Genomic DNA, 20835 nt, shown 5'->3' on the forward strand with positions numbered 1-20835 from the left:
ATCACAAGACCGCCCTTTATATTATGGTATTAGTTATTGGACTCCACTGGACATATTATCTTGGAACTATCTGAATATTCTGGTCTGCCAGTTCAAATTTCATCTCCCAAAGTCGGTAGAGGGTTGTGAGGAAACTGCAATAACTAAATTCTTCGATACAATTAAGTGATCAGTAATAACGAGTCTAAAAGCTTGGGAATGAATCTATACTAGTTTCTGACTGTTTCTATGAGGTAACTGAGAAAATCACCAAAAGTTGTGGATGTCTTGAATATAGGTAAGATTCTAAGTGTAGATGAGATACATCAAATACAAAATCCATGACAAGAGGTGTTTGCTTACTGAAACTGTCAATTTACATCATCAATTTTAAATCATAAATGATAACAAAATCATCGCATGTGAATATTTTCGAAAGAAAAATATCCTCACATCATTCAACAATGAATAAATTCATATAGTCTTTTGCAAAATTTAAGGAATCAGACCTAATATTCCAGCCTTAACGAAAACCTGAAGTTCCAGTGTTAGGAATCAAACGTTGAAAGGTAGGACCTCGTTAATCCTTAGCTTGCACAAGTTTTGACTTCTGAGGGTTGTCTTTCGTAGGGGTGCGACAGCTGATTAACGAAAAAACAGATTTTAAAACAGATTTAAAACTTATATTTTTTATTTTCGTTCAAAAACATTCCAAAGTGACTTTTTTCATTCCCTGCCGATAAAATTAAAGTTAAATCCATAGCAAAGGAGATGGTTATCAACACTGTTTTGAATTTATTCAGACATTTTTATATACTTACGTCTATTATATGTTAATAAGTTTCGTTGAGAGATATCAATATCATTGAATATTGTTTCTCTGTATATCCAAGACAAAACATTCTATAATGTAATAGAAACTCTTTTCCTTATATCAGGTTTGTGCATTTTTGTGCCAATACGATCCAACCATGATTCCCTAATCAATATAGCGTCCTTCGAAATACAAAACTGATCAACGGAGATGATATGAAATAGATCTATCACTGAAGTTCTCTAAAATATTATCAGAATTGTTTTTCAGAAAAAATGAGAAATATATACCTGAATATTACTGGAGTTTCATCCCAATATCAAACCATTATCCCAACACCTCGACACGTGTTTCGATCACCAAGTGATCATCTTCAAGGGCAGGATGAAACTCCAGTAATATTCATTACTACACCAAAGATTCCAAACAGTGCATCACAAGTAAATATATACTTGACGTCAGTATTTATTCACCTCTCCACGTGAGTCATCACAAACCAATATGAGAAATCAGTGCCACAAGAACTTTGCTTCCTGTATTTAACTCTCCATTTCTGAGTAATCTACAAGGTACAGAGATCGACCCCATACGTAAAACAAACCCAAGAGTTGAGAGTTGGCTTGAGGCGAGACATTGCAAAATTCGCTGTATTGGTTTTTGATAGTTGAGAATCCGCTGAATTTTGTTTCTTTAGCAAGTATAGGTTAGGAATTAACCATTTCCTAGGGTAGTAACCAAAATTGATGAAGCAAATTTTACAAAGTCTGTTAACATACGATTTCTAGTAAAAGTGAAGAAATAAGCATTCAAGGTCTGACATCCGTCCCATACAGTTTTTGAAAATAGAATTTGCCCTTTCCTACAGACTTCTTTTGGATGGTGTTTTTCGAAGGTTTTTTTCATTATTTCACTAAAACTACGGTATGCACAACTCTTGGTGTGCAAATTTACCGAACGACTATATATCTTATCAGAATATTCAGTTTTTTTTTACTTCGATCAGTCTTCACTTATAACTCTTTGCCTCGGGAGTTTTCACTCAAAATTTTGGCGAAAATACTATTTCAGAAGAGGAGAAAGCCGTAAACTAACATATCCTCAAACATTTGGAAGGCTTCAACATCTTGAGTGATCATTAATATGGCTTTCGGAAACAAAGATCAACAGGCAACCTTCTATGTCATCCATATTTGGAATAACGCAATCGAGAAACATGAAGAGTCAATAGCTATTGCGCTTGATATTTCTAAGGTCTTTGACCGTATGTGGCATGGGGGTTTGCTGGCCAAACTTCGATGATATGGCTTGTCGGATCATTTTTGCCTTCAGCTTTCTGAAAGACCGTTCCCTGCAAGTGGCTGTCGATAGATATCTCTCGAAAACCTTCATCATCAACGCTGGTGTTCTCCAGGGATCCATATTGTCTCCAACCCTCTTTTAATTGTATATCAACGACTAATTGGAATAAACCAAGAATCCAGTGTACTGCTTTGGTGACGACAGCACATTCGTCTCTCGTCATTTCATTTGGATTCCATTTGGACATTGGCTACGGAGGCACATTTTCACCGGCGGCAGCAGGTTGCATATTTTAATGAGGATCTAGAAGTAATTTCGAATTGGAGTGGAAGTAACCAGGTTCAATTCAATGCCACAGAAACCCAGGCATCGGTTTTCTCCAAGAAGATAAATGTCTCCGAACCGGATATAATAATGTCAGATCAGACAATTCCGCTTTCTGCTTCGATAAGTTTGTTGGGGGTTAAAATGGACACCAATATGTCTTGGCACAATCATATCACTGGAAGACCGCTGCTCCTCGAAAGCTTTGATGACTTTTCCGAACCAGAGAACTGTTCACACCTTAGCAACTTTTGATGCTTTATAAAGATCAGATCGGACCTTTTTTGGAGTATTGTTTTCATATATTGAGCTCCGCCTCCAAACATACCCTTGAGCTGCTGGATTCGATCCAGAAAAGAGACATTCGCTTGATTGAAGACGCTAATATCACTTGCAACCTTGATAGTCTAGAACATCGAAGAATGGTTAGAGATGTGTCTCTCTTCTATGGATCTGTTCAAAAAATATTTTCTTCCCTCAATCAGCTGTCGCCTCCCATACGAACGACAACTCTCAGAAGTTGAGAAACTTCTGCGAGCTAAGGACTACCGAGGTTTTACCTTTTAACATGTGATTCCTAACACGGTTGCAGAATCATTCCAGCTTCAACCAGATAAATTCTCTCGAGAAAAATAGCTGGTCGAGGCAGGAATCGAACCCACGGTTTTCCGATCGTGACTCGGGCGCACTACCACCGCGGCCAATTCCACAAATGATACTCCCACGGAAAGTATTCAAGTGACTTGGTACATTTGATTCCACCAAGAACGGTTCATATCAGAAATACGCGACGGACTGTGGCTGCTCATCGTTTTGAGGTTCAACTCAGTACACCTCGAACTTCACTGTTTAAGAACTCTTTCATATGGAGAACTGCGTTCATGTGGAATGAACTGCCTGATAACGTTTTTCCAAATATATTTAGTCTCCAGCAATTCAAATCCAATGTGAATCACTTATTTCGCACAGGCACCGCTCTAAGAGCACCCTACGGATTTTCCTGTAGTTCATGTGTTTTATCTTCAAAAAATAAAAGACGGAGCTTCATATGTGAGCCTGAACCTATTGAAAATTTACAACGATTATGATCTCCAAAAATATTTCAACTCAAATTCAGTAGACTGAAATAATAGATGGATACTTCCGACTCATCAATCCTGAGTCATTGTAGCAATCTTAAATGTGGAAACAATGGGAAAACCTTTAATTTCATAGAGTACCGAAGAAATGGATATTACAATGAAATTTCGTTGCATTCCTAGAGACTTAAGCATATCTGAAATCAATAGACATGTCAACACATAATCAGACACAATAGCATTTTCAGTCATTTTCTTGAAAAACTACACTGCGGTTTAAACAAAACTTCGTGAATACTTCGTAAATACCGTGATTCTCAATACAATTGAATGAATATTGTTACATTTTGACAACTTCTGGCGTATTCACTTGCACTTTCACATTGTTACAATTAGTATTCATTGATCCAACTAAAACAATCGCAGACAATCGTTACATCGTCTTTCTCTTTTCTGTATACACACTGAAATAAAACTGAAAGGAGAGAACTTGTCCTCTATGAATTGGATCCCCCCTAATTTCATTGAGACTCTTGAGGCGATATATAAAAGGCAATGCTGGGTTTGGTAACTTGTTATGTAATTAGGTGTTCAAGAGGCAAATTGTGATTTAGTTTTTGTTATTGTGGAAGTTGAGTGACGAAATGATTTGGAAAATTTGTGAGTGAAATATAAATGCATTATTATCATCAGTCACAAATCCGGGAAAACACTCGAACATCGAAAGTATATCAGATGAAAAAATCCTTAAATTCCGACCCACTCTGTGATTCGATGATGATGAAATGTGATGAGTTTATCACATGTCAATGTATTTCAACTGTTGATTTTTAGATAAACTACATTTTCGTAATCATTCAAGTTTCTACCAGCAATCGATCCTTTGGTAAAAACTAATCAATATTATTCCATAATATTATAAATTTTTCCATTATGTGTTATCTATAACATAAAATACAAACAAGAAAAAAGAATCGATTAAAAATACTGCAAATTACTCTTGAATGATTCATTTATACTAAATAGGCATAATAAAAATGAATTTGTCAATTTCAAATTTATGGTTACCGTATACTATACAAACTATCATATTCCTAGTTTTGGAATGTAGGTGTTCAAAAATGTGAATAGTTAAATAATGAATTTATCGTGGAATATTCTGACGTTTTTGAAAATGAAAGAGGAGGATATAGTTTGCCAATGACTCGTAAAATATTTGTATTTTAAAAAATATGTAGTAACGAACTGGTATTAATTTTAACTTTGTTGTCATCAACCAACTTTCATTATTTTCATTATTACTATTATAAAGGTCAACTAATTCGGGCTACACATTATTGTCAGATTCAAAATGAAAATCAGAGTTTTGGTGTGAAAAATTCTTGTTTTTTTGATCTATTTTGAAATTTTTCCGGTGTTTTTGAATATTAACAACATAAGTTCTAGGATTGTTTTGATATATGTCAACACCCAGCCCTGGTTCCAAAAGATTATCATGAGAACTACAAATTTTTGCCTGCAAATTTTTATGAGACCTATCGTAATATTTTTCAAAAACTAATAATCCTTACTTTTCAGATATTTTGACAATTAACACTTGATTTTGATAAAATTAGATAAGCAGGTATATAGCCTATCAATCGTTTACTCAATGAAAGTTCTGTGGGTGAAATTAACTCACTACTAATCAATGTATGTCTGTTTGTTAAAAATGATAGATTTTTATTATTTTTCATTACAATAAGTTATTTCAATCATGTTTTTCGTTGTTTAAACTTATCCTCTCATGCAACCGTTATTTAGACTTGATAGGTTTTGCATAATTCCCCATCTTCCAAATCACTACAATATATAGGTATCAGATATGCCATGTCTAGCGCTAAAGTTTTTTCAACTTTCAATATGACCCCTACAGTTGTGGTATTATGTTAAATACAAATTTCAATGATAAGTTTCATCATGGGCCTTAGGCTAGACCCCAATAGTGTTATTTTTCATCAGATATCTCAATATGCTGCTGTTAACTCACTCAGATTTGAGTTTTTCCAGTTCTTTGATATTATCATTAGCCTGTATATACTTTTTTGCTTCCATTTTACTGCTGATAATTTTTATTTCCTCTTTTGAGATATATGAACTACGTATTTCAACAAAATTGTACTATTATTTATAAAATTTAACAAACAACCTTTTTCTTGCTGGTTGTAGAAGAATCTTGGAAATTTGAGAATGTTCGGTATATGTTTTTGTATAAACAATGGTATCATATCAATATAAATTTTGATATTTGGAGTTATTTCAAATACTTTCGAAAATACCTTTTAAAATACTTCAGATGCTAAGTTAAATGTTTGTAACAATAATCTCAATTACACCATCAGATTTAAATAATTTCCTCACACAGTCTCTGTGTGAGAGCAGGTGAGACAACCACACTGTCTGTACATGCGTATATATTTTATATGGCTTGATGTAACTGATGACTTTTAATAAGTCTGAAATCAAAATGAATCTAGTTACAAAAAAAATTAGTTTGTTTTAAAAAAGTGTGAGATGCTTTGAATTTTTGTTTGAATTTTATTTTTATTATGGCTCCAATCTGGCATACAACTCCTAACAAGTATTTTTACCAATGGATATTTAGCACCCCACGCTTTTTTACAACATAATTTTTCTGTAAGTAAATTTATTCTGATTGCAGAACTATAGAAAGTAATTAGATGCTGAACACAAAATCAAATTAATTTCGAATTATTTTTTCATTTTTACTGTATGTTGCTATTGAAGCGTCTTTTTTCAAACTATTATTTATTCAGCTATAGAAAGATTCAATGTTTATAATATTCCAATGAATTCATTTTCTTAAATAATTTAAAAATACAGCTGCTAACAAATGTGTTTCAAGGTGTTCTCGACTTGTTTTCAGTTTTTGTGACATCTCCTCTGATGCACCTTTTCATTTCATCAAATAATAATATCAAATAGTTGGCTATATTATCCGGTGTGGAGACTTCCATGGCCGTGGTGGTCGACGGACGTACCGATAAAGTCCGTCCACAAAGAAGATACGCGCATACCACGTGCCATCGCGGGGCTTCTCTATATGTTGTATTTGTCCGTTGTAATGTGTGTGTGAAAGTTAAGCAAAAAGTGAAGTGAGAATGTGGGATAGTTCCGAAGGAAGCAACTCAGAATTAAGAACCAAAGATTCATAAAGATTTTCACAATGATAATTTATTTAACAACCCAAATCAACGCGACGGGTGTGATGTTAATAAATAATCTACCTATACTAATATGAATGTGAAAGTTTGCGAGGATTGATGTATGTATGTTTGTGGCTATTTCACGCCTAAGAGATTGAACGGATTTAGATGAAACTTTACATAAATACAGCTTATACATCAGAATAACATATAGGCTACAATTTACAAAGATTTTGTGTAATTTTGGTCATAATATAAAAGTATTAAGTAAGTCGAAAAAATTCTTACACGCTGAGAGATATTTTGGCATGCGCTGCCTATACCGTTTAAGTTATATGCAGATAATGTACGTAAGATTGTTTATCTTAGATAGTTCTAAATAAAAGTCCGCGATAGCATATATCTACCTCTTATGTGGTAGTCACTATATGTAAAATACTATAAAATACAATTATACTTTTTTTACAATGCACATTTTAAAATATCTGTCAAATTCTTATAAAAATAGTATTTAATATAGATGAACTTTGTCTTTTACACTGAGTAATTTGGACAAATCGTTTGAAAGTTATCACGATAAGATTATCGTGACGCACTTCAGTAAGACATTACTGAAGACATTACATTACGCGTCGCATCTACTGTAAGACGACGGTGGACGATGCGCGGAAGTAGTGGGGCGGTCTGAGCAATTAAGCGCCATCGCCGAGAACGCGACCCGAACGCAAGCAGACGCGTGAGGGCAGACGTCGTTGACGGATGTGTTAGTTTTGCGGATTTCTTGATAGATAACATAATTCGATTCTCAAAGCTATCCATTACTCAGTGCAGATGACATATTTTTTCAGTTATTTCATTTTTCAAATAAAAAGATAAATTACTAGCTGTTGCCCGTTGTATAAAGTAAATAAGCATCAAGAAAGGGAATCAGGAATTTCCATCCTCGAGAGGGAAAAATTGGGTTTCAAAGATTGTATTGAATTTCGTCAGTTTTGAAGTTGGAAACCTGTAAGTTTTGAGTTGATAAAAAAATATATGAATATTGCATGAACAAATTAAATTAAAATGATTATTTACTCAAATATGTAAATGGAACGATCGAATCTCAAATATTACGTATTCGACAATATTATTATCGCAAACACCGAGTTAATTCAAGCGAAACCTTTACTCCGACCCTTGTTGGTGAATAATTCGAGTATGGAACATTCCACCGTATTCGTGACATTCAGGAAATCAACTGGAAGCACCGAATTATTCTTCCGTGTGAATACATGTACATATCGGTGATCTGGGGTTGCAAACTTCAAATAAGCATTTAAATTCAGGAGTTTTCCGGGGTCCGCTTTTAGAATTTCATGGAGTGTTTTCAAAATCTCACTAATCAAGTATATGATTCCAGTATTTTCAAAGAAGCTCAAGAAGAGATTGTGTAACATTAGAATCGCCACTACTGAAAGTTTGGTGCAAAAATATTGACCTAAATTTTTATGCGATAGTGACGTAACCCACACACTTCTACAGAAGTGCAGCAGGGTGGCACATTTTTATAATTTGTTCTTTGGAGGTTACGATTTTGATTCTTGAAATTCTGACTTCATTTTCGCAATTTCGACCCTCAAAAGGATCGAAATGTCGTCATTGGCATCAGAATTCGATTTTCTGTATTTTTGTTTTTTGGCACCTACTCACAAAACCGCCAAAATAAATGAATGAGTAAGGTTGCAATCATTTTTCGAAAAAAATTAAAATTCCTATATGTTTGTCATACTAGATAGATTCTCCTCCAGCTCCTCTATTTCTAGAATATACTGGCAAAATATTATCAGGGTATGCGTTTCCATTAGCTACGTCGACTAATTTGTTGTGTGTTAATTGAATACTAATTTGTATTAACACTATCACGGGGCTGGAATAGTAAAAGAAGTATCTAACCTAACACATTGTTTTGAAGAAAACGTTGAAATACATCTCAACATTCAATAATGCTTCATATATCTCAAAATATATATAATTCGCAATGTTTCCAACAGATATAAAGCTCTGAGCATATACCCTGAGGATACTGAAGTTAACCAGATAGAAACCACCTGAGTAGACATCCAAATATCACAAGCAACTTCGAAGACTTGTCAATCAATTAATTTATTTGCTTATTATCAATACAACAGATTTAGCATCGTCAAGTACAAAACTTACACATCAAAAAGGCAAAGTATTGAAACTTGCAGTTAAAAATTTTTGAATTTAATCACATGTAATTTCCTCATATATGGTGGTAGATAGTTGAAGAGCCTTATCACCATAGTAAAAAAAACTATTGTGAGTAATTGGCACAATAGTCGAAAGCGCTCGCAGATAATTAAATAGAAGTTATAAAGCTTCAAATCAAATTATATATATATATATATATATATATATATATATATATGGAACAGATTTAAATTACAAATTTGTAAGAAAAAAGTTAGTTAACACTGATACAAGAACTTGTTATTTGAAAAATAATTAGAACACTCAGTACATGATTTAGGTGCAACTAAAGAGTAACCAATCAGATGAATGAATTGGAAAGGAGGTGTCAACAATTTGAACATGATGAATTTTGAATTCAAAATTATACAAATTGAAAACAGAATGTACAGAAAGGTGATAAAAGTTAATCATTATTATTATTATTGTATGTAACATAGTTCATAGTTCAGTGAAAATAGTGAAAAGTACGGAAATTCAAAAATTTCAAAAAATATTGCCATGGAAAAAGGAAACTTGTTGTGTAACCATGGGAGACTTGATAGGAAGGTAGAAAAAGTGTGTTTGGGAAGGAGCTACACGAAAAATTTTTGAAGAGCCCAATAAATTGAAATACCAGTCCTATTTTGCAACCAATCAACGTAAATCCTTGATAAAAAAAAGGAAAAAAATCGTACCTACATTAAGAAAAGGAAGGATACTTACTGGAATTTCTGAATTTTTGGAAAAATTCCATTTCCACTTTAAAAGGAGCCATCCCTGGAAGCTGAGCTTGTATAAGATAATAATCACCCTCAATTTAAATTACAAAGCTTCAAGCGGAATCCAATTTGAATGATATTTGAAGAATTCCAATCTCGAAGTCAGAAATTCATGTTTCCATTCACATCAGACTTTCAAGTGCGCAAAACGTATATCATTGAACTTTCTTGCACTCACTAAATTAATAATTTGATAAATATAAGAACTCTAACTGCTTTAAACATCGAATAATTGGAATTATTATTCATAGTTGTGGGTAAATATTGTTAAACTCCATCACTTCACGAAACACAGTTTTTTTGTACCTAATTGCTACGTATGAAGGTATTATAACATCACAGAACATATTCTGAAAATATTTACTACACCTTGGATATTTATTTGAATATTTATATAGGATAAGTTATCTGGCGCAGTTTAGGGTAAGTTTAAGTTGTCTTGTAAACCATTTACTGAATTTGTTATATTTATTATAAATTTGAAACTTTGAAGCAAAATTTTCATTTTTCATAAAAGTTATGAGTCACAAAATTCTTGAAAAACCCTTTCCAAGAATTCTACCTTGAGAGAGAGAGCTGCATGAGCTACCAAACTGAGCTGAGCAAACTTCGAGGATAGAGGTAGGACGTTGAAGTAAGATAAATATCTGCCGGAGCATAGAATTCTTTTCTTTCACAAAACTTTAAAAACATTGAATTGGAATCAGAACCAAAATAAATCAAATTTAAAAATAAAAGAAAACGAATTTTTTTTTAAATCACAATTCCATCATCATAATTCATAGTAATATATATATATATATATATATATATATATATATATATATATATATATATATATATATATATATATATATATATATATATATATATATATATATATATATGAAATCGAGAAAGGTTAATGCAGTCAAGCTGCTGGAAAATAATTCCATGAAAATGAAAAGATAAATAGATTAGTACTTTTTGATCATTCCCATATTGATTTCAATTTAAGAGCCACCGGTATACAGCTGTTTCAGCCTATTGGGCATCGTCAGTACCGGGCAGGCGGTCCTCGATTGAAGACAAAGTGAGAAACACCAAGAAAGTATTTGATAAAAATCGCTCCGTTTACGCATCTATTTCAATATATTGAGCCGTGATGCTCCAAAAACTAAATGGATTTTTGACTGTCCTTCAGTTCTTTTAGTGTGAATTGTTTCAGTTTTCTTGGCTGCAAAAAATTTCGATTTTTTCAACGCATTGTCAGTTAGTTGCTTTGGATATTCATGTTCAGGGTGACTCTCATAAATAGTAGCCTCATCGGCATAATGAATAGTGTTAAGGGGGTTCATATGGTGTGGAAGATCAATAACATATATTAGGAATGATATGGGTCACAAGATTGACCCTTGAGGCACACCTGGTGTTACACTCACTGATGGAGGTCTCTTACTACTTCGTTCCACAACCTGCTTCCGTTTGAATAGGTAAGCATCGATCAAATCAGCTATTTTCCCCCTGATTCCGTAGTACGGAATTATCAAGTAGAGTCGAATGTCACACGGTCTCTCTTCTTCACAAAGGGTTGTTCGACTGGCCATGTATGTCAAAAATAGGGGAAATTGGTATAATACGGCACACTGAAATAAAACTGTAAATCCCCATTATTTCAAACTATACTTGCTTTCCCGCACTCTTATTTGGAATTCCGAGAGATGCACGGATCGCCGTGTGATAGCAAAACATTCTATGTTTTGCTATCACACGGCGACATTTTCAACTGTTTCAAATTTTTGTCCGACTGAGTCGAGTAAGTGAAAAAAGCGGAAAATTATTATATAAATATCTCTCCGATATGTACAAGTGAGTAGAACATCAAATTTAATTTTTGTATAGTTATTTGTTCTCAAATGTTATTTCTTCAATTTCACCGGAACCTATTTCTTCAGCTAGAACTAGAGCCTGCAAAAAACCAGCAGTGAAAAATGTTTTCTTCATTCTAGAGGATATCATCCAAAAATATATATTCCACACGAGACAATTTTTCACATAAATGAGCTTTTTTTCTAAGGGCGAAACACAAGCACTTAATCCTTAAGGCGCACTCAGAGCCGTGCCTGTGCGAAAGTAGCGATTCACATTGGATTTGAATCGCTGGAGATTAAATCCATTTGGAAAAACGTAGTCAGGAAGTTTATTTCACATAAACCTAGTTCTACAAATGGAAGAGTTCTTAAACAGTGAAGTTCAAGGTGTACTGAGTTGAACCTCAAAATCAATGAGCAGCCACAGTCCGCCGCGTATTTCTGATATGTACCGCTCTTAGTGAAACCAAATGTGCCAAGTCACTTGAATATCTCCCTTGATAGTATCTATAGAAGAGAGACAAATCTCCAACCTTTCTTCGATGTTCCAGGCTATTAAAGTTGCGAGTGATGTTTGCGTCTCCAATCAGACGGATGGCTCTTTTATGGATGGAATTCAGCAACTTCAGGGAATGTCTGGGGGCAGAGCTCCATACATGATAACGATACTCCAAAAAAGGTCTGATCTGAGCTTTATAAAGGATCAAAAGTTCCCAAGACATGATTGTGCCAAGACATATTGATGTCCATTTTAACCCCTACAAACTTATCGAAGCAGAAAGTGGAATGGTCTGATCTGACATTATTATATCCGGTTCGGAGATATTTGTCATCTTGAAGAAAACCGATGCCTGGGTTTTTGTGTTATTGAATTGAACCTGGTTATTTTCACCCCAATTCAAAATCACTTCTTGATCCTCATTAAGATATACAAACCTTGCTGCCGGTGAAGATGTACCTCCGTAGCCAATGTCCTGGATTTCCAATGGAATGACGAGACAAGTGTGCTGTCATCAGCATCAGCAAAGCAATATATTGGATTCTTGTTTTTTCTCAATAAATTGTTGATATTCAAATAAAAAAGGGATTGAGACAATATGGATCCCTGAGGAGCACCAGCGTTGATGGTGAAAGTATTCGAGAGATATCCATCGACGTCTACTTGCAGAGACCGTTCTTTCAGGAAGCTGAAGGACCATACAAAGAAATGATACAAGCAATAGCATCGATGTTTGTCCAGCAAACCCTCATGCGACAAACAGTCGAAGGCCTTAGAAATATCAAGCGCAACAGCTGTTGAGTCTCCATGTTTCTCGATTGCATTATTCCAAATGGATGACATATGATAGAAACTCGCATGTTAATCTTTGTTTCCGAAAGTTATTTTGATATCAATGATAGCAAAGCGACTGATATATAGTTACTTGGAGGTCTTTTCTTGCTCTTTTTGGGAATAGGCTGAGCGCGAGCAATCTTCCAACAATAAAGAAAAACCCTTTTTTGTAAGACAGGTTGAAAAGTCTGCAAAATACTGGTGCAAGTTGATTTGCGCCCTTTTTTAAGTATAATGCCGGGCATTTATCAGGGCCAGATACCTTGTTGATATTGAGATGTTTCAAAGTTCGCTTGAGAATGAGTTGTCAAAAAGTAATTTCCGGTATTGTGGATTCTAGTATGGGAATAGTGGGTGGTGCCTTTCCCAGAAAATCGTCTGTGGAGTAGGACGCAAATGGTTTACCTTAGTAGCTACGCTTTTTCTATGGCTGTTGATGCAATTGATCCATCCACTTGTTTTAGTAGTTGAATTGTAAATTGTGTAAAGTTCTAATTAACAAATTTAGCTACCGACCGAAAGGATTGGCAAGCAGTTCATCCCTAATTCTCTGATTGTGAAGTACTTTGATTTAATTTATCGTAAGTTTGCAACTGTTGCGAGCATTAACAAACCTAGTTCGGTTTTCGAGACTGACTCATGAGTCGGCCGCTGTAGTGGGTTAAACACTAATGTAATCCCTGAGTGGATGTTTACTACTGAGTAAGTAACAAAAACTTCGACATGTCATTAAATGACATGAAAATTAATTACCTGAAACATATCAACGATTGTCTAAACTTTTAAAACGCCATTACTTCGACAAGACAGAAGGCCAAGTTCATAAGTTAGAAAGTATCCTTATGACTTCTTGATTTCCTTGTAATCTTATTATGAAAACGTATTTTTCGACATTATTTATTGTTGCCAATTTTCATTTTTCTCACACAATGACTGAAAATCAGTGCCCAAACACAACGTATTAATGATTCAACACCAGAGAGAACTGTTTCGACCCGCCATAAGTATCATCAGTGGTACTAGACTAAACCTCAAATATATCTCTGAACTCAACTGTCTTCAAACGACAAACCTGAGTAAGTGAGGGCCATGACATTTTCCCTACGGTGACGCCATCTATGGGATCGACAAAGAACTCAATCTTCGAATATCAAAGATGAACGGGGCTTCCCAAAGTGGTAATTCTCTGATTGTGAAGTTCTTTGCTTTCATTTATCCTAAGTTTGCAGGTGTTGCGAGCATCAATAAACCTAGTTCTGTTTTCGACACAGACCCATGAGTTGGCCGCTGTAAAAAGTGGCTGTAATGAACCCTAATATATTTCCTGAGTAGATGTTTACTCCTGAGTAAGTAACAGAAACTTCGATATGCCGAAAGGAAATCAACCACCTGAAACATATCAACGATTGTCGAAAATTCAAGAACGCTATTACTTTGACATGACAGAAAACTTACCTGAAAGAAAAAAAAACAAATAAAAGAAATGGAAGGAAGGAGATTGAAAAGAAAAGTTAAAGCAAGAGTGGATAGAAATATTGACTTGTGAATGTTGTGGTTAGTTTTGTAAGTTTCACAATTTTCAATATGAGTTGTTTCATTCTCAGTTTTGTTAATATTTCACTGATTTATGACATTCATAGTTTTTCCATTACTCAAATAGCTATGCTATCTCATCCAATCCATTTGGATAAGATAACGCATTTGAGTGTGTACTTCTATTTTTTGTATGCTTTCATCAAGGAATAATATTCAAAATATAGTATATATTTTTATTCTCTTATATATATACAATATTGAATTGAATAAATTCATAAATCTAAAATTTCTCATCTAAACATCTGCCACAGTCAAATCAAACCACATTATTATTCATGTATAGTAATGGAAACCTTGATAGTAGTATTATGTATTCATTTTGGTATCTGATTATTTCAATTCATAATAAGCCTCCTACAGATTCACCATGACATGATTTTCAGGCACAGATTTCAATATGAATAATAAAAAATGGTTAGCTCGTTCGATAGAACAGTGAACAATTTTTAATACAAAAAGTGGAAGTTTAAGAAATTGTTGATTTATATATATTTGACTGATATTATGAGATGTCTTATAAACAATGGCATCATTCAATAAGCACATCGTCACCTTGAAGGAGAAGTGAGCTAAGTAAGCCACACAACTGCTGTTTGTAGAAAAATGGTAGTAAATGGCATTAAGTTTTACTTAATGATTATTTGTTCGTATCTATTCATTTATTCACCTTCATTTAATGAAAGCTTGCTCACATCATATTAATAAATGAATAGATAAACTTTTTTACTGCCATTTTTCTATGAACATTTTAAAAAATCACTAAGTCTTTTTTTATCAAACTACTGAATTTTTCGTGCCAAAACGCAAAACACTTTTTCGCGTGTCAATGTTACATCAAAATCGTTATTGAGAAAAGTTATAAATCAATAAATCATGTGTCATATAGGCGACTTCAACCCATCCACAATTATGAATCTTATTCGACAATGAGTCATGACTTATGAGTCATAACTCATAGAAGTCATGAAGTAATTAACTTCCAGTAGACTTCGGAGAACGTTTCTAAACTCGTGAACCACCAACGAAAGCATACATAAATACAACGTTGTGAATCAAAATCAAAATTTAGTAATGACCTAATATCTTCATTCAATTAATGTTCAACAGAGTATCAAACATTTGTTCATTGTGATGAACATTCCAATATTTTCATATATTTCATTTTATCTTGCGAGCCGACCCGGCTTCCCATAGATAGCAGATAATATAGCTGACATTGTGTCGTATCAGCTTGTAATCGATAATAATGACCTTCATTGAAATTTTCTCAAACAAAAGTATGTTCACAACTATCAATTTCAATTCTGAAATTGGTAAGTACATATCAACTCAAAGACACAATACAACTATCAATGATGTATAAGCAATGAAACATAAAATGAAAATTCAGTAAAATTATCAAAAATAAAATAATGAAAGATAAAAAATGAAAATTACCACAAAATAGTTGGCCGTTTTCCGCTTGATTACAGGTTTTCGTATGTTGCGTACTACGCTAGCTTGGCTGGATGCGTTGTGGGACAACATATATGCAGCTCCTTTGAACTCTCTCTCGAACCAGTGTTCCTCCCTGTGGATGATCCCAGCTTGGGACCACTTGATGTTATGTTGATGAGTCCAAACATGCTCTACTATTTCTGATTTGCTGGTTTCTCCTCGCTGATGTACACAGACCATATTATTCTCATTCTTTTCAGCAATCCTCTGACGTAGGAAAGGGCAAGCACTGGTTGTGACGTCTTCTTGTCAAATTCTGTTTATATATTTTTCAATTTTTTGTTTTTTTTTATTTGTATTCTTTTTATTTTTTCTTTACTCTGTGGTCATTGTCATCTTCCATCTTGATAATATTGTATTTCCGTTTCACGTTTGAATGTTATTTTAGCAATTCATTTTAATTTTATTTGTCTTTCCTTATATTCCGAATCATATTAAAATCATATCAGATTCTGGAAGTGCGAACTAGTAAAATTTTCTGAATTGAAGGGGTTATATTTTTTAGGAGTGATTAATTTTTGTATTTTTTTTGTATCAAGATGGAGTAGTAGAAAGCCAAAAACCTTCTTTTCCTAAAACTTTCTGTAATGTTAACCTCATTATGCATTACATTCATTACATTGGATTGCAGCAGAATCACCTTTTTTAACAGAATTTGTAATATTTTTCATTCATTGAAGTACAACTTCTGGAATTACATCTTCAACAAAATATTACAAATCGAGCACCAGCGTTAGATAAAACCACTCGTTCTTCGGATCGTGGTTTAATGATGCTGTTTCCTCCTCATGATATTGCTGAATAACAAAAGTTGCATTGGGAAATGAAAATTATTTTATAAGATTTTGAAATAATACCGCAGTATTACTTTCGATGAAAATCGTTTCCATTTGTATACTGTTTCAATTACCACATGACATAACATCAAAATGGGTATAGTGAACCATCCTTGAAATATAGACGCATGCCATTTCCGATTTTTTGTAGACCTATACTGAGAGAAAAATATGAAGAAAATTGTTATATCTCAAAGAGATTAGGCAGCGTTTTCCATGAAAACTTGCAAGGGTAACACCGCCGCGCCGCTTCGACTTCATGTGGATAACACCTCAAAACCTCAATAGTCTAATCAACAAGTTCAAAACATGAAAAGTAGAGATAAAGGTCCTAAAAATATGAGCGATGGCTCATTCGATTCGGGATCACCTCTAGAAAAATGTTTTGAAGGATTTTGTTGCCGGAAAAAAATTGCAATTACTATTTACAAAATGAGATTTAAAAAAATGGTATTTAGTTTTCCGTTAATATTTCAAAAAATATTAATGTCAAAGCAATTTTGAAAAAAGCTCGTTAAAGAAGAGGAAATTTCCGATAAAGAAAATTGCTTAAATATTAATATTTTTTGAGTTATTAACGAAAAACTAAAAACCATTTTTTTTAATCTTATTTTGTTAATAACAATTGAAATTTTTTACCTGCACCAAAATCCTTCAAAAACATTTCGAATCGAAATCGCGTCGCTAATATTTTTAGGACCTTTATCTTTATTTTTTATGTTTTTGAACTTGTTGATTAGACTACAATACTCGTAGATTGTACATAAGCCCTCCTCTTGAATCACTCCGGCCATAATTGAAAACAGTATGAAAATCCGTTTGTTATAACTACAATTGAATGATGTATCCTGAAAATACTGTTATTGAAAGAGAAACAATTTATTTTATCGGAAACCGCTTGCTATAAGTTATTTCAATTGAAAATAATGTAGTCAATTCTTGAAATTTCAATTCACAATCTCAATAAATCGTGAATTGTCTCAAATTGAAGTATTGTTTGTAGAAGAGGACACAGTTGCATAAGTAAAAGCAGTACAGTTTATTGCAACATCCTCTCGTTAATTAAAACGATCCTATTCAAACCACTGATTAGTTTTGTTTGTGGCATTGTTAGTTGGATAAATGATGTAAACGTTGCTCATTCAACCGGTACTTCCTTAAAAGAGTTAAATAATTTGAATAAAGAAAATGTTAGGGTCAATCAACAAAACTGGAATAACTGTGGATCTATATTTTGTGTTCAATTGAAATGTTAACTCATTTCAGGCGTCTTTTTGGCGTCTTCAAAAAATTATTTTGTCAAGAAGGTCATAGAAAATGTGAAATCAGTCAAATCAATGAACCTACTATGTATAATACTGGATTGATGTTGATTTACTTGTATTTCTATACAAGGTACGAGTTCAAACCCATAATAAGTATTTTATATTTTCACTATTTTTCCGCATTCCTGCTTTTTCTACTTATCAAAATTTAAGCACACCTGTACTAAATCATTTATTTTAACTAAACTAGTCACCGAATTTCTTTTTTTGTAATATAATAATATTTTAAGAGCCTCTTTGATGTTAAAAACAAATTTTGAAAAATAAAAGTTGTCAAACTTGATGCAAAGTTCATCTAGTTTCAACGGGGCTTTCCAAACTATACAGTACTTGAGTTTTTTAATGAGCAAATGGCCTCACAATGTGAATTAGAACAAAACGAAACATTAGGAAATAATATCTTAGAGTGTTTATTGTTTTTTTAACAAAAAAACAGTGGAATTTAATCTTAATTAAAAGAACTGAAAATAAACATGTACCTATACCTTGCCTTCGATACGGTAAATCATAAGATTATGGCTGGAAAACTTGAATACTACGGGATTAGAGGTGGACAACTGAATTTATTCAAGTCATAACTTGCAAATAGGAAAGCCAGAGTGCACTGGGAAAATGAAGTATCCGATTTTGTAGCCATGGAGCACGGAGTACCACAAGGATCTGTAGTAGGTCCCATTCTCTTTATTATTTATGTCAATGATATGATGTTCAATATACAGAGCCTAAGCACCTCTATTCACCCTTTTGGTTATGCTGACGATGTATCAATAATACATTGTGACACAAACAGTCGGTCATTAGGAGACCTTATAATAGATTCTGATGAACTCATCCGGATGTGGAATAAGAGTAACTACCTTTCCCTCAACTCTGACAAAACTCTGAATCTCAACTTTACACTGGTTGAACAAAGAGAAGAAGATCCAGTAAAATTACTCGGTGTACACCTTGACAACAGCTTGAATTTTTCATATCATATCAAGTATCTTTCAAAACGTCTCTCAACTACCACATATATTATAAGACAGCTGAAAAGCAAACTAACGGAAGAATATTTGAGGATATCATATTTTTCATTATTCCATTCAACAATGACGTACGCTTTGATAATATGGGGATCCTCGAGTCACTCAGCTAAAATATTTACCCTACAAAAAAAGTACTCAGGATAATGGCTGGGAAAAGTTTCAATGAACATTGTAAACCAATTTTTAAACAATTTGGAATTTCAACACTTCCTTCCTGTTTTATATATGAATGCTTAATCTACATGAGGAAGGAAATCTCCAAAGGCAATATGATTAGAAATGAAGAAATACATAAATACCCCACTAGAAAGAGAATGGACTTTAGATTGCCTAAACCAAGAATAACCAAAACTAAGCACTCTTACAGATATCTGGCAATAAAATTTTACAATGCTCTTCCCACTGATCTAAAAGACGTAGCCCTGAATATGAGTCAATTCAAAATTAAAATAAAAAAAATTTTTATTGCAGAAAGTTTTTACTCATTCGAAAAATACTTTGATTTCTTTTTATATTCAAAAAGATAAGTATGTACATCTCACGAAGTCTGATGGATGTAATGTTACTGTTACCCTATGGTGTATCTAATAATTTAATAATTAATAGTGTAATTCTATTTATGTACATGTAAATGTGTATATACCTACATAAGTTATGTGTGTCTGGTGTACATATATGTGTGTGTTCTTTTGAGTTTATCAAATTATTGATTTGACGTATGTAAAAACACTTTGTGTAATGGCATGAATAAATATCTATCTATCTATCTATCTATCATAATAGCAAAAAAACACGAAAAAAAGACTCACGACATTAAATACACTACATTTCTGTATGTCTTCCATCGCGTTCTATGCAGATAATTGTCCTTCTTGATACATCTTTTATTGAGTTGCTGATACTCACAGGGTTTATGTTTAAAATAGAGTTTCTAATAACAGTTTCTAGGTGATTCACGTCACGAAAAGGTCTTTGTTTATAAACGATTTGTTTTAAGTAACCCCACAAGAAAAAATCTAGTGGGGTTAAATCTGGCGACCTAGGCGGCCATATTTGCTCCATATTTCGCCCAATAACTTTGCCCCTAAACATTTCTAATAGTTTCTCTTTGACTTGTCCTGAACTATGAATAGGAGCCCCGTCACATTGATACCACAGACTGTGTCTTATTTCAACCGGCATATTGTCCACTATATCACTGATCTCAGTATTTAGAAATTGCAAATAATCCTGAGAAGTTAAATTGTGTCTAAAAAAGAATGATCCCATCACCTGATTATTTAAAACACCGCACCACACATTTGTTTTAAATGAATATTGGTCCCGACATTCTATCTACCTATGAAGGTAGCTTCGTCGGTCCATAGGATTTTGTAAGGAAATTTTCTGTTTAATTCTACTTCTCCTTGGTACCAGAAAGAGAAATCTAGTCGAACATCGAAATCTCTTTCCTTTAAGGTATTTATAAATTTGGGTTTGTAGGGTTTGAATTTATTTTTATGTAAAATTGCTCTTACGCTTTCTCTTTTAACGCCAGTTCTATCTACAATATTGGTAATACTTTATTTTCCCTGTTCGATAACATCCAGGCAGACAGCCAACTGAACCTCATCATTATTGCGTGATGGCTTATGACGTTTTTTAAAAGTATTTTC

The 20835-nt window shown here is 33.4% G+C and overlaps 2 protein-coding genes across 4 annotated transcripts in view; one reads left to right on the plus strand and one right to left on the minus strand.

Annotated features, from left to right (window-relative positions):
• galene (potassium two pore domain channel subfamily K member galene) overlaps positions 1 to 20835 on the minus strand; it is a 144843-nt gene that overhangs the window by 88083 nt on the left and 35925 nt on the right. The window lies entirely within an intron of this gene.
• The window catches only part of LOC111516565 (uncharacterized), a 28321-nt gene continuing 11519 nt past the window's right edge, over positions 4034 to 20835 (plus strand). The window contains exon 1 of one of the 2 annotated variants that reach the window (XM_074183692.1): positions 4034 to 4155. In XM_074183692.1, coding sequence (XP_074039793.1) covers positions 4140 to 4155 — 16 coding nt within the window. In that variant the 5' untranslated portion in view covers positions 4034 to 4139. Of the gene's footprint in view, positions 4156 to 15725; positions 15808 to 20835 lie in introns of those variants that run through there. The other variant, XM_074183691.1, reaches the window with a different exon arrangement.

This window comes from Leptinotarsa decemlineata, unplaced genomic scaffold (genome assembly GCF_025532065.1).
Source record: "Leptinotarsa decemlineata unplaced genomic scaffold, Ldec_3_MD MMD2_tig00026340_RagTag_RagTag, whole genome shotgun sequence".
In the NCBI taxonomy this organism is placed as follows: Eukaryota; Metazoa; Arthropoda; class Insecta; order Coleoptera; family Chrysomelidae; genus Leptinotarsa; species Leptinotarsa decemlineata.